The 17898-nt window shown below is 43.5% G+C and overlaps 1 protein-coding gene across 3 annotated transcripts in view; it reads right to left on the reverse strand.

Moving 5' to 3' along the window:
• Positions 1 to 17898, reverse strand: part of LOC142818066 (uncharacterized) — a 499687-nt gene that overhangs the window by 124872 nt on the left and 356917 nt on the right. For all 3 annotated transcript variants that reach the window (XM_075896306.1, XM_075896305.1, XM_075896307.1), the window contains one exon: positions 9846 to 9903. In XM_075896306.1, the coding sequence (XP_075752421.1) occupies positions 9846 to 9903 (58 nt within the window). The remainder of the gene's footprint in view (positions 1 to 9845; positions 9904 to 17898) is intronic.

Below are 17898 nucleotides of genomic sequence, written 5' to 3' on the forward strand. Positions count from 1 at the left end.
AGCTGAGGTCTAGCATACTTTCAATAAATGAGTACATTACTGCTTAGCTGAGCGTGCTTCATACACACTGAAAAAGGAGATGAAAAAGGGAGACAAGCTGCTCGTCATCTACCAAAATTTTGTTTTAAATGCGGACCATTACATGACGAATTTCAGCGACTGCCTCTCTTGCGAAATTCTCTTGACGAATATCAGCGACTGCATATCTCTCTTGCCACCTGAAAGATTTTGCTTTCCTGGCTGTTTCGATAATGGGATCTTTGCTGAAAAAGGTGCGGTATAACACAAATGAATGATGAGCATAACTGACTAGTAAAAACATGAAAATCATAGAATCTGTGTCGAGAATGTCAAGACTAGCTCTTCATGGTCTTGGTGCTCTTGCAGTGGTTTTGTTCACATGGCATTTGCAAAACTTGTACATTATGTTATGACCACATGGTGAACATAAGTGACAAATCTGACATAAGTGACATAAGTGTCACTTACCTGACATAAGTGTCAAGTAAGTGATTTCTGCATGCTACGCTCATGATGCGCTCGTGGTCGTTTCGCTAGCTTCACACATACCAAACTTGGTATCACGTGACTTGAATCGATTACGAAGACATATGACTGGTGCAAACACAATAATCATGATATGCCTGTTATGTAAGAACATGATAATCATGATCTGCTTGTCATGTAAGAACATGATTACAGGCCACGGTCACGGTGCGCTCGTGGTCGCTTCGCTAAATTCACACATACCAAATTTGGTAATACGTGACTGGAATAGACGACGAAGGCAAATATCAGGTCCAATCATGATAATCATGACTTAAGTGTTATGTAAAGCATGACTACTTTCTTAGCTTATAGCGTGGTGGAGGCCGTTCCGCAAGCTTTACACTTACCAAATGTGGTATCACAGTACCTCAACAGACGACGAATACAAATGCTTGGCGCAATTATGATAACGATGTCACCGAAGTCCTCTACGGCATGATGTACACGCCAACCTCTGCTGGTGCAGGAATTGCAAATGTCAGCGCTGCCAACTTTACGTGCGTCTGAACAACATACTTGCCTTTTATCTTATAACATAGTGTGCATAACCTCTCTACTCTTGCTTAGTGTTTACTACGTCAATCTGATTAGTGACGTTGTGTTGGCTCTAAAGTTACATATCAACCTTTCTCATTTCTGCTTCGCATATTGTAGATTCCCGCTATACGTGGAATCTGCCAACTTTTTTGTTTGTTTTTACCTATCAGTCCAGGTAAAAATTTGCTTTCACGTTAACCGAGCTTCCGAACGTAGAATGGGTAGTTCTTGTTCAAAGCCCCGTTGAACGAGAATACATGAAGCGATCTTCTGCTGCCTGAAAAGGTTTTTGGTGTAATTTCTGAGGATTACTTCAGAGTTTAAAAATTGCCAGATCAGTTGTGCAATCGCACAATGAGCCTACAAAAATAATAGACATCAAGTGATGCGTGAATGATGGCATATACAGAGATAAACATGCACACAAGCGCATGTACACCAAAATTCAGAATAAAACTACCAACAGACTGCTCACATTATCCAGCTGCACTTCCCAGTTCAGAAACCCACCAGAGTTTCTTGTGTGTTTTGATGCATACACAAGAACATGCTGGTATGTTCTAGTGTAAAAGTTAGTCTAGTGTGTTGTGGTCTGCTCGAAAAACTTTCCCACTCTGGTGTGTCCTGGTGACATGTGTTCCGGTGTGAAAGTAGAACTAGTGTGGTGTGTATGGTTGTAACGCTGACCCAGTCTCGTTTAATCTGGTGGGTCAGTTTCTGGTGGGATGTGTTCTGGTTGGAACACCACCCCAGCATTGTGTGTCCTGGTGGGATTAATTCTGCTAGATGTGTTCTGGTCGAATGTGTTTCGGTGGACTCAAAAAATATACTTTGTGCTTGGGGCTTGGACTAAGAATCTTCTTCAACCCAATGCCCTCTAACTCACACTCCCTAGAATTTTCTCCAAGCAGACTTCCTAGAACTCAAAGACGCCAGAATATTACTCAGCCGATTGCTCTCAGACTCGTGGCTCAATAGTTTTGAGGGGGTTGACTCATGAATACATTGACTTATAATTAACTTTTCCAACCATGTTTTGAATGATCTTCAGCTTCCTTGGCATTTAGTGTTAACACTCAATAATAACACTGGAACCAGGAAACATGTATAACAAAGTTTTGTTTTATTTTCAACTTTTTGTTGCCCTGGGAAGTACGCAAGGCCCTTGACAAACCAATACCAAGGTCATGTCTGCCCATACAGCTTATTGAATCACCGGCTATTATGAAAAGCTTGATATGAAGCTTCTTTATTGTATACTATTTTATTGTATTGTGGCATACTTGCGTTTCTTTACAAGCTTGTGAAATTGTCCTCATTCGTGAAACGACCTCCGTAATATACATTATACCAACAAATAGCACAGCTCCCCTGATCTGCAAACTTTGTGCCTGTGTGCAGCCAAAATTGATGTTGGAACACAGGCACGTCCATTCACCCTTCACTGTTTACGTGCGACAGGTACAACCTTCAGCAATCTATTCAGTGCTTGTTACTGTCCCCTTGTAACTCAGACATATGTCTAAGTCACAAGGGGAATGGGACACGGGATTCCGCCGTTTGTAACTAACCACTGTGTTTGTCACCCATGAGCATGGTTGGGTGAAGCTAAGGCTTGCTTTCTGAAACAGCGGGGGTATCAGTATACACTTCGCTCTGTCTCGCTAAAGTGGCAGCGGTGCTGTGGATATCGAGCACGGGATGACGAATGATGCCATGCAGGACGCTGCTTGTTGGACAGGGGAAGGTATTCTACTACTACAGCCAATCAGTCAACGCTGTACTACGAGTTATCTAACCATTCTGCATGTTCAGGTATTACCGCTGCAGCATTATACATTTTCGAAGGCTTGGTGGAGTCGATGATGCGGTCGGCAAATTTAGGCAGACGTTCAAGAGTTACATCGTGAAAGCAAGAGATTTTCACCAGTTGTGACTGGTGTAGTGTCTGCAAAAACCACTCGCGAAGCAATGTCTGTTGACGCTCATCTGACGCTTGTTGGCCCCAGCAGCTGACTCATTCGGTGGAGTAGTTGCGAGGCACGATGGTCACCGAGCTCTTCATGAGATAGAGCTGTCGCAGCCGGCTCCGTTCGGATACCTAAAGAAGCTTCACGACGGTGTTTTTCAATTCGTCATAAGCCTTTTCCGATAGAGTGGAGGCGAGCACATCGTAACTGGCGTCTTCAATGTCAGGGTGAAGGGCTGCAACGACACGGAGGTATTTCCTTTCTTGTGGTATGATCCCCTACGACAAAACCTTCTTTCTTACATCATACATTCGCCGCTGCATTCTACTAAGCAACTTTTTCCCCAAGGTAACCTTTACTGCAGTCTGCACCGAACCCCCTGTACTGCCCAGGTGTCTGTCACTAAGTGTGTGCCCGACCACATAGATTTTCTTCCGCCAGTGGCCTACGGAGAGAGAGTGGCACACAGAACCAGTGCCCCGTGATTCTCCTGATTTTTTTTCCTCATGGCATATAGCGCATAAAATGATAGTGTCACAGGGTCGTGAAGAGGACGATTTGAGCAGACTACAGATCGAAGATGAAACTATTTATTCGGGCTGAACTTGTGGTCAACAAACAAAAAGTAAGCCTAAAGTAATACACGCTGGTACCGATAGCGGCAAACAGAGCGTCAGCAGTTGATCAACTGACAAGTGGCGCAGCACGTCGTCACTCATACACTTGCCATCGGATGTTATACCACTATCGCTAGTGGCGACGTAAATTTCCAGAATAATCTGTAATGTTCACGAAGTGGGTGTAATCTTAACAAAACGATCTAATACAGCCCCGACGCTTTTCGAACATTGTAGGCATGGTTTGCGCTCAACCTAGTGTAACGGGGTGATAACATAACTTGAGGAAAGGAACGTGGCAATAGTCGACCAGATCTCCTTGCCAGGCCCCTTAATTATAATGAAAGTGGTGCACACTCGGAAACAAATTCCTGCCTATGCGCCTGCCGTCCGTGACTTCAGCTTACACAGTTGCTTAAATGTAAGTCATTAGAATGGGCCTAAAGCTTCTGTCAATTCTTCTTAATGTTATTTTGACCTAAAGGTGAAAACGTGGTCAGCTTCTAAAACTGATTTGCCTTCTAATAGCTGCCTGAAACGTCACACAGCTTATGATTTTGGTTTTAAAAAAAACTGGACACTGGCATTTTTACTGAATCTGAAAATGCCTTTACATCACGGTATTCAAAGACATACCTCACCGCATGCTTATTGAAAGGCGCAAATTACGGCTGACGCACATTGCACTTGCTAAGTCATAAACGAGACCGATCCAGATCGCATTTTTATTACAATTTGCCTGTTTGTAGAAGCTGCGAAACTGAGCCAATCATTCATAATTTCCACTTATGTGGCTCGATGGCGATCGAGTATGTGCACTGTGTGACAACCTACAATATTTTCGCACTACGTATTAGAATTGTGCCACCGAGAACCTTTATCCTGGTGTGAAATTTTACTAATAGCTAGAACTAGAATAGCTAGAATAGCTAGAATAGCTAGAATAGCTAGAATAGCTAGAATAGCTAGATTGAGGCACGCGCGTGTGTGATACTCTCTCAAGTGCCCGTATTTATAACAGAAACATTGTGGTTGCTTGCGGCTTTTTACTGTTTTGCTTCTGAGAAATTGGGGAGTTCACTTGCGCTGTGCTTAGTAAGGCTAAGTGCGTTTTAGAAAAATGCAAATTTGCACATGCTTGTCATGTAAACTGCGGCTCGTCTTTCAATTCAAACCTACAGTGAATGAGGTAGCGTGGTTGCGTGCATTTCTTTCAGCAACAAAATCTCTTAGCGCCTACAGTGCGTTATTACCCATTTGATGCTTATATCTAACGTAATGCATATACGCTGAAAATCGCAAATGGTACGATAATAGAGGCCGTTACTTGCAGTATGATAAATAATAAAAATCAGAGCATATCCATGAAGTGAATGATGAAGATGAGGGTAAAGTGTTCGTCAATCCGTCTGTGCTTTCGTCTGTTCGTTTGTTCTTGTTTCTGTTTATCGTGCGTCCATCCGTGTGTCCGTTCATTAGTGCGTTCATCCTTGCGTCCATCCGTCCAACCGTGCGTTCGTCAATTCATGCATCCGTCCTTCCTCTCGTGCGTCCTTTCATGCGTCCATTCGTGCGTTCGTTCACTCCTGCATCCGTCTTCGCGTCCATTCATACATACTCTCATGCGTCCACCCACACGTCGGCCCGCCCGCGCGTTCGTCCGTGCGTCCGCTTATCCGTCCAGTCACGAGTCCGTTCCTGCGTTCTTCAATGCATCCGTCCGTCCTTCTCTGTGTCCGTCTGCCCGTGCGTCAAACCGACAGACAGATGATGGACGGATGTGGCCAGCGGATGATTCATGGTTTGCCGTTAAAAAAGTATGGTGCGCGCAAGGCGGCGGCTGCTCGCGCACGAAAACAGAACCCCATGTGCGAGCGCGCGAGGCAAAAGCATGCCATGAAGCTGTGTGGCGGCGCTCACAAGATCCCGGCGTACGAGAATGGGAAGCCAAAGTGGCGCCGCAGCGGCGGGTGGACTCAGCTTCCCTTTACTCTCCATCATTCACACAATAGGTATGCTGTCATTTTTTGTACATCTAACTCATTGCACTGGACGAGGATGTCGACAACCATAAGCGGCTCTCCACATCTCCACACAATACGGTACATCACAACCAGTCAAAAGGTAGAAATGTGCATAGTACGTGTGTCCTGTTCTTAGCCTCATAAGTGTAGTTTTTGTGCGTTGTGAATTTGATAGTTCAGATCAATGATCAAATTGCGGCCTATTAACATGAAGTTTATTATTGGTGCATCTATTTCACGTGCTCTGCCAATAGCCCCTGAGATTTTCTTTTAAAGAAGCTCGCAAGTCAAATGCGGTGATAGGTATTGATGTATTTGCAGTGGAAGGGGCAGCCAGCTGGTTTGCTAAAACCCTTCCCTGTATCTCAACGTGCCCTGGCACCTAGCATACAGTATGAATGTGTAGACTGTGCTTAAAGGTGAGTAGAGTGAAACACGGACGGTGTTTTTGTGTTTTTAACAGTTTTTGGGCTTTTTTCACGCGTAAAAAATCTGCGCATAGTATCGCTTTTTCAGGTTTACTTGTTTGTCGTGGTTAACGGCTATAAGTATTGCATAAATGTCTCCTTGCAAAGGCTTGTATGGGGATGCGGAACGACAGCATCCGAAAAGGATTAGCATTCTAACAGGGAAGCCCGGCACAAAAGTGTTGGATTTTGAGGCATCAGTGAAGAACTCAGTACATATGTGTTTTTGTGTAGTTTGAGGAAGTATGTATGTATCCGTGCGATAGGTGCGTGCTTTGTTACTTCCACAAAGTAGACAGAACAGTCTATAAGGTTGCGCTGTCACGGCTAGTGATATGCAGAAGAACCCATCAAATGGTGTTCAAGAAGTAACACACCTGTTGCCTCGGCAAGGTGCCACCTCCACCCCCCCCCCCCCCCCACGGAGCGAGTATGGTTGTCTCAATGTGAGATGTTTTCAGAATTAGGCAGAATCACAAAAATCACCAATTTTGGAGTAAGAGGGGTGTACTTTGTCGGCGTTTACTTTGAGATAGAATACAAAAAAAACATGTAACGTCAGTGCATTTGCAGCGACCACTCAATCGATTCTACGTGCATGAAATATAAGGGGCTAGTGCCAAAAACCACGTGTGACTGCGCGAATGCCTATAAATGGTGGATAGGCTTTAGCATCTTGAAGGCACCTCGTGTAGCAGAATGGTAAACAACGACATCATACCTTAGGCGAATGAGAATGGTCTTTTATAAGGACTGAGAAGGCACTGGTTATCACTACCCTAGTTAGTGCGTGACAACACTTTCCAAATACTTATGGTTTGTAAACACTGATTTTCGACATCTCAATATCTGGTATGAAAATTAGCTTTGTGCCTAATAATAATCCCAGAAACTCAGTGTTTAAAGACAGACGCTGACCATGTGCGTTTGTGCCAGTGTCGGGCGAAGCTCTTTCTTTCCGCAGAATAATACAAAAGTGCCCTTTCGCGCAAATAATTCGGACACATTTTTTTCTGCACATTGAAAGACCTTGTGCAAACTAAACTGAACATGGCCTTCTCATACTGAAAGGTTACACTATTGGAAATTGACCTGTATATCGTCAACTTATGTACAGTAAAAAATGATTCTAGGAATAGCGAGGCGCCAGAATTTTGACTATAAAAAGTGTGCAGCTGAATGAACCTTCTTGCGGCATTCCTGCTTCATGGTGAAATGTACGGAACAAAACGCTGCCTAATCGAACATGAAATGTCCGATTGTACAGGTAGCTTCCTATTAGTTTGGACATTCAACCCCGCACACCTATATGTGGCAGGTCTCGGAGTATGGCGCGAAATGTCATGCGTATTTTTCATATCGAGGAACACAGAAAGGAGGAATTGTTTAGAATAAAATAATCAGGAATTCATGTCTCGATACGAAAAAGCTGGTCAGTAGTGAATTTAGGCTCTCGAAACCGCAATGGTATGGGTCAGGTAGGATATTTGTTTCGGGAAAGTGCATCAGTGATCTGTTTATTCTTTTTTTCAAAAAGCTTGCAAAGGAAGCTCGTCAATGCTATGAGCCTGTGGGTTGAAGCTGAAGACGACTCATTACCCTGTTTAAGAATCGGAATAAAGATGGCGTCTTTTCAGACATGAAGGATGGGATAGAACAGGGGTTAATCCCCTCTTCCGCCACCTCGCCCTGTGAAAACTGCTGGACTTTAAATAAAGTTTATTCATTCTTCTATTTTTTTCAGACAGAAGAGATCAAGCAAAAAATTCAAACAGCATTTTACATGGAAAGGAGGGTTTGTGCAATTCGTATACTATACGATTGCATCCTAGAGCAGTTTCTTCAGAGCAGTCTAGTGATGCTCTAGTGATGAAAGAAATATAAGATGAAAGGTTTATTGTATGCCTCATTGTTACTTTGCGTTCCATTTTTATTTATTCTATTCTTGTTTTCTCTATATAGAACGCTGCAGTTTATTGGGAAGAGGTGGAGATCAGCTAGAAGTGTACGTCGAGCAAGGTTGTACGGTCTTCTAAACCATTGCCTTGTGTGTTTATTAGAGGAAATGATTGCGCGCCTTGCACTGTTATCCCACTAAACATGCTCACGACACTCGCTTCATGTTTGTCTGGATTGACACCAGATAAAACCTTTTGCAAGCTCTCCCTCCAAGCCTGCCAGCGCATTCCACTTTCTTGAGACTTCATTTTAGGGCTGAAGCTCCTGAAGGCCTGCGTCTGTCCTCTTGTGTGTACGTGACCGCCAATAGTCCCATCTTTGCAAACTACCTACTACTTCTTACTTCCAAACATCCCACTACACCCTATCACCAATCCACCACCCCATTAACCATAAAGCCAATACAGTTGACAAGAAGCCAATATCAAATGCAAGATGTTCGTGTACTTTTATCCAGATGCGCATAAAAGATTCATGGATTGTTCTACTGTGTGAATCACTTGTTTTTACGTGACCGCCTATAGTTCCACCATTCCCAGCTGCCCACTATTTCATCTTTTCGAACATCCCACTACGACCCATCACCTATCCACCTCTTCACTGACCATAAAGCCGTGAAGCTAGCACTTACGAATAATAGAATTTCTTGTGTATTATAGACACTCTTTGTCATGTCCTTGATTATGTAATGGACGATGGCTTAGCGTATAGTTTGAAAGCAACAATGAGGGTCTGAGTGAGGCATATACCAATGTTCGTGGTGCCTTGTAGAGTGATAACTAATATTTGTGTGAAGGTAAGCAACTTCAAATAACAACAGCATACCGGTTGTAGAGCTGCAAAATAATGAAGCTGGTACATGTTCTACAAGTGCCTGTTATGATATGTTGCAAACAATGATTCGGAGTGCGTTGCGTTAACATCGGCAGTCACTCAATACGCATTTTCTAATATATGAACAATCTTCTATCACTGTTCTATCTTGTATTTCCTGATATCAATACGTGGTATTATATCTCTGACAAAGTACAATGTACGCTTTGTTTTTCTGGCAATAAATGCTCAATCTTTCTAAAAAAATCTAACAAACTTTCTAGCTTACTTTGAAGATGCTCAATTTAAGCAACCCAGAACTTGAATTTAATAAAAATGACTCCAAGAGTTTTAACGGTTTTAATAAGTTATATGGCGTTACTTTTTACGGTAAAAGTAGGACTGACAAAAAGTGCTTGTTTTTTGCACTCTAAATAAAAAACTTAACACAACAGAAGTCAGTGGCACAGACGAGGCAGAGGAGAGTGGATTCTAACTGCAACAGGCATGAGAGTGTGGTGTTAGCGGCAATGCGATTGCCCGAGGTCTACCGGCAGTGCTTCTGGTAACGTGCCCTAGTCTTCGCAGCAAACATAGAGACCGTGACAGTCACAAAAAGTTATCGCATGCACTGTTGTAAGTGCAGCACTGTGGGAATTTTTTTTCTGTGTCCTCATCCGTATTCACGCTTAGTAATTTACTTAGCTTTTCTTCTTATATTCCTGTGGTTTTGCGTTCATGCGATCTACAACATGTCATTTGCCGCGTTTTCATTGAACGTCGACGGTTTTAGTTATAATGAATCAGTGAAGGCGTACTTCGTTAAACACGCTAAAATCCGACTGAATATTCTTGAGTAGTAAATCAAAAGTCACCTGTATATGTGTAAATGAATGCGCTGGAACTTACGGTCCGATGTCGACTTGAGTATAGTAGCCATCACTCCCCACGAAAGCAATCTGAAAAACTGGAAGCCCAAGTGCAGTGAAATAACTGAATTCAGGAACAGCGCAACCTACAAACAGTTACTTCGTAACTACGGAAGCGAAAAAACAAGGACAGAAAAGAGCGCTGACTTTCAACAAAGATTTAATATCGGAGTGAAGTACATATATAGGCGAAAATTGAGAAAAAATGGGCATGCGTAGAAGGGTGCAGGAACAAACTGCGATACACTGTCAGCAAAACTCTTGTCTCCCATTGAAAGGGCTGAGAAAACAATGCATATGTAACTTAAAAAAGATCGAGATACGCAATCTCCTTTATCAACAATGCAACCGATGGGCAACTTACACATTTTCCGTCAAATTTGTTTATTTGATAAGCTTCAATAATCTCACGCGTGGCCTGCGAGTTCTGCTTGCTTAATACCTCGCAACGCTCAAAAACTGGCACGCAGCCGCAGTCACTGCAGTGGATTCCGAGGCGTCCTTGAACTGCGTTGTGAACATTGTTATTGTGCTCTCTTAACCGGTCATTAAGGCACCTTCCGGTTTGCCCTATGTATACCATTCCGCACGAAAGCGGAATGAGATACACGACACCAATGACACAAGGTACAAAGCGCGTTCTGTGTTTCACAGTGCATCTTCTTTTAATAGCAGCTGGATTATTCACCAGCTTACAAAGCTTTGTAAGCTTTTCTGGGGCGGAAAAAATAACAGTAACACCAGCGCGTTTACCGATTTTTTTTCAGCCGATGCGACACGTTATGCAGATACGGAACTGCAACATATTTCATGGGAAGAGACGCGCTTTGAGGCTGAGATCGCCCTCCTAGATATTTAATTTGCTTCAAACGTTTTTCCGCAACAGCAGAAATCAGGGCGCTCGAGTAACCGGCGCTTAAGAGGCGCTCTACCTGTGCTTTAAAACTGCATTGCATTGAGTGCGGGCATGACCTCTTGAGAGCGTTTACCAGGCAACCTTTAATGATACCCCTTTTCACCAATTTTGAATGAGCTGAGTGGAAAGGTAAAAGGGGTTTTCCACTTCTCGGTGAAAACAGCCAGCACAAACGAGTACTTCTAAGACAGAGTGTTAGGTCTAAGAACCTAATCAAATTTCCAGACGGTAACTCATGCGTAAGTTCAAGAGGAAACAAGTGCTTCTTAAACAAATCAAGAAGACTGTGGACAACAACTCCAAAAACAGTATCCAAACAATCAATAAATACAATGAAATCATCAACAAACCTACAGACCATAACAACGAGAGACAAGTCGAGATCTTTTTGAATATGGCGATCCTTATGCGCGAGAAAGATGTCACTCAGGACTGGTGCCAAACAGGAACCTATACAAATGCCGCTTTTTTGAATAAAATGTTGCGCATTCTAAGATGCAACCGTTGACTCTAAATAAAATGAAAGCAATTCCAGAAAACCATGGACTGGCATGCCTGACACGTTCTGGAAGTTTATCGACCCAAACGAATCAATGCATTCTTCTAAACACTGGAGCAGTTCGTTATGTGGAAGTGAATAATATAGATCTTTCACGTTTATTGAGAAAGCCTTCAGTCCTTTGTCATTAGACCTTAAAAATTTAATAACCGCCTCAGAGTATTTTACCAGGAAAGGATCGTCAATAGTTAAAAGGTTGAGTTGTTCTTTTAAAAACAAGGCGACCTGTTTTTGCCAGGTCCCGTTCTCAGAAACTATAACCCGTAGTGGGCAGTCAATCTTATGCGTCTTAGCAGTAAAAAAGATGTCAAGACTTAGCTTCTTTGATTTGTCAATACATTTAGCAACTTTTTCTAGGCCGAGTAAGCTGCAAAGCCTTTTCGCTTTCAACTTAGCTTTTGCTGTAGAAGAGTGGCTGAGTTTAAAAACAGAGTTTATAGCCATGGTGGCTTTATCCTTAAACAAAAGGGAAGGCAAAACAGCAAAGCCACCTTCTTTGTCCGATGGTAAAAGAGCTAAGGACTGGGCTTTCAAAAAAGATACAACATTTCTAGTGGCCACTGCACTGCTAGGTGGTTTACAGCGTGTTAAAACGTCCACACCATCAGAAACACACCTGTTCATCTCGCTGTCCGGAGTGCGTCGAGCAACTTGTCGTACGAGTGTCAGTCGCTCTTGTGGCGTTTTTCGAGGTTCAACGGCAAACTTTGGTCCAAGTCCCAAGACATCATGCACTTTCTCAGGAAGTTCAACATCACCAACGATGTGTACCCGGTTCTTCGGCAAGACTGGCTTCTTTGAAGGGACAGCTCGTAGGCTGAGGAGTGTGTGTTGCCACATAAATTCTGTCGTGCTGTCAGCCAAGGCAGAGAACTCACGCCATTTCTTCTTGGCAGTAGGGGGCCTTTCTGAACGATGTAGGTGCAGATAGAGGCTCTCGCGACAAAGGCGAGCCTGGCGCAGCCATTCTGAACGCAAAATCTTGCAAATGCGAGCACCATGCCCAAGCGAAGGAGTGAAGCCAGCACAAAGGAACGCCACCTCTGCAGGCAAGACCTTGACACGGATGCAGTAGGCGAAGGACCTAGCTTTGCAAACAGCTATGGCGATACGACCTATTAAAACACTGGGAGGAACAAAGGAGCAAGAAAAAGGGCCCGTTGTACTAGAAATGAAGTTATGAAGCGTGGAAACTTGGGCAAGTTTGTAGGACATAACTGAATTCAGGAACAGCGCAACCTACAAGTAGTTACTTCGTAACTACGAAAGCGAAAAAACAAGGACAGAAAAGAGCGCTGACTTTCAACAAAGATTTATTATCGGAGTGAAGTACATATATAGGCGAAAATTGAGAAAAAATGGGCATGCGTAGAAGGGTGCTGGAACAAACTGCAATACACAGTCAGCAAAACTCTTGTCTTCCATTGAAAGGGCTGAGAAAACAATGCATATGTAACTTAAAAAAGATCGAGATACGCAATCTCCTTTTTCAACAATGCAACCGATGGGCAACTTACACATTTTCCATCAAACTTGTTTATTTGATAAGCTTCAATAATCTCACGCGTGGCCTGCGAGTTGTGCTTGCTTAATACCTCGCAACGCTCAAAAACTGGCACGCAGCCGCAGTCTCTGCAGTGGATTCCGAGGTGTCCTTGAACTGCGTTGTTAACATTGTTATTGTGCTCTCTTAACCGGTCATTAAGGCACCTTCCGGTTTGCCCTATGTATACCATTCCGCACGAAAGCGGAATGATATACACGACACCAATGACACAAGGTACAAAGCACGTTCTGTGTTTCACAGTGCATCTTCCTTTAATAGCAGCTGGATTATTCACCATTTTACAAAGCTTTGTAAGCTTTTCTGGGGCGGAAAAAATAACAGTAACACCAGCGCGTTTACCGATTTTTTTCAGCCGATGCGACACGTTGTGCAGATACGGAACTGCAACATATTTCATGGGAAGAGACACGCTTTGAGGCTGAGATCGCCCTCCTTGATATTTAATTTGCTTCAAAAGTTTTTCCGCAACAGCAGAAATCAGGGCGCTCGAGTAACCGGCGCTTAAGAGGCGCTCTACCTGTGCTTTAAAACTGCATTGCATTGAGTGCGGGCATGACCTCTTGAGAGCGTTTACCAGGCAACCTTTAATGATACCCCTTTTCACCAATTTTGAATGAGCTGAGTGGAAAGGTAAAAGAGGTTTTCCACTTCTCGGTGAAAACAGCCAGCACAAATGAGTACTTCTAAGACAGAGTGTTAGGTCTAAGAACCTAATCAAATTTCCAGACGGTAACTCATGCGTAAGTTCAAGAGGAAACAAGTGCTTCTTGAACAAATCTAGAAGACTGTGGACAACAACTCCAAAAACAGTATCCAAACAATCAATAAATACAATGAAATCATCAACAAACCTGCAGACCTTCACAACGAGAGACAATTCGAGATCTTTTTGAATGTGGCGATCCTTATGCGCGAGAAAGATGTCACTCAGGACTGGTGCCAAACAGGAACCTATACAAATGCCGCTTTTTTGAATAAAATGTTGCTCATTCCAAGATGCAACCGTTGACTTTAAATAAAATGAAAGCAATTCCAGAAAACCTTGGACTGGCATGCCTGACACATTCTGGAAGTTTATCGACCCAAACGAATCAATGCATTCTTCTAAACACTGGAGCAGTTCGTTGTGTGGAAGTGAATCATATAGATCTTTCACGTCTCTGTCCTTGTTTTTTTGCTTCCGTAGTTACGAAGTAACTACTTGTAGGTTGCGCTGTTCCTGAATTCAGTTATGTCCTACCAACTTGCCCAAGTTTCCACGCAGTGAATTAAAACAGCTGCCACACGTGGAACTTGTATGTATTCGCACTATTCTGTTGAGATAAGCAAAGACCTCTTGCTTTTCCCTAAAATTCCATGGCCGAATAAGCAATCGTACGGCTACTTTTTGCTGTATATTGTACGTGCTTCACACGCGAAGAATTTTCATCCACTTTTACAGTTTGTACTACTTTTTCCATTAAGCAGTACGCCAAAGTGCTTCTTTCAAAATATTTGCGCAAGTGAAATCACCAATGCAATTGATTTTTTTTTATAATTCACAGGATTTGCTGATGTCTTTCATGGTGTCAGACATGTAAGTCTGAAGTGAAGGCCTCGTCAGGAGATGTAGGAGTGTCGTTTTGCCTTACTTCGTGGATGTATTACTCACGGCGAATTGTATAAGTAATTGAAGCACAATCGAGCCCAGCGTGATCCAAGGCAATTATATTATATGCTTCTATCATTGTGCTAAACGACGGTGAGAACACGAAAACACGTTTTACCGCACTGAGAGAATTGCCTCCAGGCAGTTTAGAAAAAAAAAACTCTTGCTGGGTGAGTTGGTTGATCTTAACACGAAAGTGATAACGTCGCTACCAGATACTACAGCACTACATGGGCCGTTTTTTCCAACTGAGCTTGGCTCGGCGTTTCAAGGTGCTGCTCGACCCGGCCCGGGTCTGAAAGGTTTGAGCGCGGTCCGGCCCGATTGAGCCCATTTTGGTCAGTGATGCCTTAGAACATACCAGACACTATCGAATCATCAGTAATTGTAAAAATATCTGCCACACACAAGTTTTGTCGTGAGTGCTTCAAAATCTTCTTTGAGTGCGACGACTTTCATTGGTACACTGTGCACTTTCAATAATTCACGCTCATAGTCTTGTTTCAAAATACCTTTAACTGAAGTGAAACAACATATAACTGAAGTCATAGCTGGCTGTTTCATTTAAGAAATGTGAACCACGAATAATAATTTGGCCCCTAAAAGAATGGCTACAATATATGTAGTACCAGCGTAAAACAAAAAGGGCAGATATCTATTGTTGCGTGTCTCCATAAACTGCACATCTGGAGTAAACGTAGCTGCTGAGTAAAAGCAGCAAGATTTCTGCAAACGTCGTTTATTACGCAATGCCATAAAAAGTTTTATAGCCCTTTCTGGATGGAATACACATGGCTAGGCAGCGATACATAATAATGAGTTGTAACCTCAAAAGCTTGGCCATCTCCTACGTACACTATGTTTTATCACTCAAAACAAGAAAGTTTTGAGCAAGACTTTCTTCTTTCCTACTCTTCTTCCCCGAGTCACTGCCACCACAGTGCCTCAGGTATGTGAAAGCGAGCCACCATTCTCGTTGTTCCCTGACGATGCACATCACGTCGTCATTGTGTGACTGCCTTCGATTATTGGAAGTCCAGTCTCAATGCTACATCCTACAAGGGTCTTCAAAACAACTTTTAAATAATACGCCGAAGTGAATCAACCAGGGAATTTGTTAACCCTCCCCACCGAGCGCGGCGCATTGTTTGTTCAGTGTGTGATCCTCCTAGAAATTTAAAATGCGAGACCAAGTTGCCTAGACGCCGACGGTAGAAAGCCTAGATGCAAACATGGGAGCAATGTCCGGCAACGTATGGTTGCAGGTTTGCAGCTCGTGCCAGCGACAAAGGAACAGAAACAGACGTGTAGCAGGAGAAAAAAGCGGTGGCTATAGTGGGAACGAAAAGGTGGAGGGTAAAAAAGCCACGTGTCCTCATAGACGCTTCCATGAGCGAAGCGACAGTTATTCTTACAATTTTACCGAATATGTGGTCCGCAGTGCATGAGGCGCCCTCATGTGCATAGTGAAGTAACTATGTAGCTCGCAGAACTACGTGACGCAAGCACATCGAGTCTCTGTAGAAACCAAGAAGATATAAGCTAAGCGCGTGCAACCTGAATACATTAAGGTTTTTACAAAAGGAGGGGCTGATGCCTGCAGCTTCGATGTTCGCTACTTTACCCTTAATATCCAAAACGGCAGACATTGGGTGAAGAAGCCTAAGGGTTGAAAAATTTCCGGACTTGAGGTGTCACAGGAGCAATGTTCATTTACGTTGTAAAAGGTACCAATACACCCGCGCCGAAACACCCACCCCCATGTTCCGAAGAGAGTTTAGCTCAAATCGAACACGACGCAGCAAGCGATGGAAAGGAAAACTATATGTGTCACTTCAAAAGACAAGAAAAGAGCAGAGTGGGTCAGGGAACAAACTGGAGTTAAAGATATCATAGTTGCAATTACAAAGAAGAAATGGAATGTGCCAGGCACGAAGTGCGTAGGCTGAAGAACCACTGGCCATTAAGGCTAACTGACTGAAATACCAGAGAAGGCAAACGAACGAAGGGGAGACAGAAAGTTGGCTGGGTCTGTGAGTTGAAACGTTCTCAGGTATAACGCGGCAACGGATGCGCAAGACCTCGTTGGTTGGCCGATCATCGGAGAGGTTTTTGCCCTGCAGTAGGCACAGCCAGGCTGATGATGATAATTAAGATGATGATGATATTCGCCTTGAGCAGTCTATGGAGAACACAGGTGGGAATATGCGTGGCGGGCAAAATAAGTTATCTGAATACTCGAAATGTTTCCCTAGATTCAAACACGCGCATCTCACATACACTAATATAAGCAGCGTACTGTTGCTCTTCAAGAAGTACGGTCTGGCAAACGTTTTTTTACGGTGTTCCAGAGCATCGTTCACTCAATATATGGTGATCGAGTCGCTTGTTTATTAAGCTTTTTACAATGCACAGTGCGAGGTTAACAAGATGGCACCAGTTTAGCAACAACCGAAAAGCGACGTTATCTTACCTTTGTTCTCATCCAGGTGCAAACTTACATTGAGTTGGTTGGAAGTACGTGTAGCATACCGACAGAGCAAAATGCTCGACATTTTCTACTTTTCAATTTCAGTGCACGCTATTATTTTCCAGGTGGCAGTGTCGTACGCAGGGGGTGGCGCAGCGTGTCTGTGCCACCCCTGCAATTTTTTTCGCCATGACATAGAGAGCAAAAACGACCATTGCAGGGAGATGCCGTCCCCGAAATCAAGGAGTTACCCCAACCCACCTCCTTAAAAAAACAACTTCTGGATATGCCCCTGACATGAAGCCTTAGTTCCCGGAGTCCTCAAACACAGCATCTCAAATAACCTGGGACGCTTCGGGGCATTAAACCCCACAAAACAACAAAGCCAAACAGCGTACCACACAACTATAGTACTGCGATGAATCGTCGGTTGCCGAATCTTCGGTAATAGACGCAGAGGTCTAAGAAGCGCCTCACTGCTCTTTTCTAATGCGGTTCGGGGAATTTAGCAACAGCGTCGATTTCGCCTGCGTCAGCTCGAACATCTTCATGGCTGACCACGTGGCCTAAAAAGCGAAGTTCCCTGAAACGAATATGGCACTTCTCAGGTTTTAAAGTCCGGCCAGCCGAATGTATAGCGTGTAGAACTGCGAGTAAGTTACTGAGGTGTTTCTCAAATGTAGCTGACAAGACAATAACTTCGTCTCATGTCTGCCACTTCAGTTCTCATAGTTTATTGTCCACTAAACGTTGAAAAGTGGCTGGCAATGAGCATAACCTGAATAGAAGCATTTTAAATTCATAAAGACCGTCGAGCTTCACGAGGGGAGCTTTCTCACGGTCTCTCTCGTCGACCTTTATTGCCAACAGCCA

Source organism: Rhipicephalus microplus, chromosome 5 (genome assembly GCF_043290135.1).
Source record: "Rhipicephalus microplus isolate Deutch F79 chromosome 5, USDA_Rmic, whole genome shotgun sequence".
NCBI classification, from domain to species: Eukaryota; Metazoa; Arthropoda; class Arachnida; order Ixodida; family Ixodidae; genus Rhipicephalus; species Rhipicephalus microplus.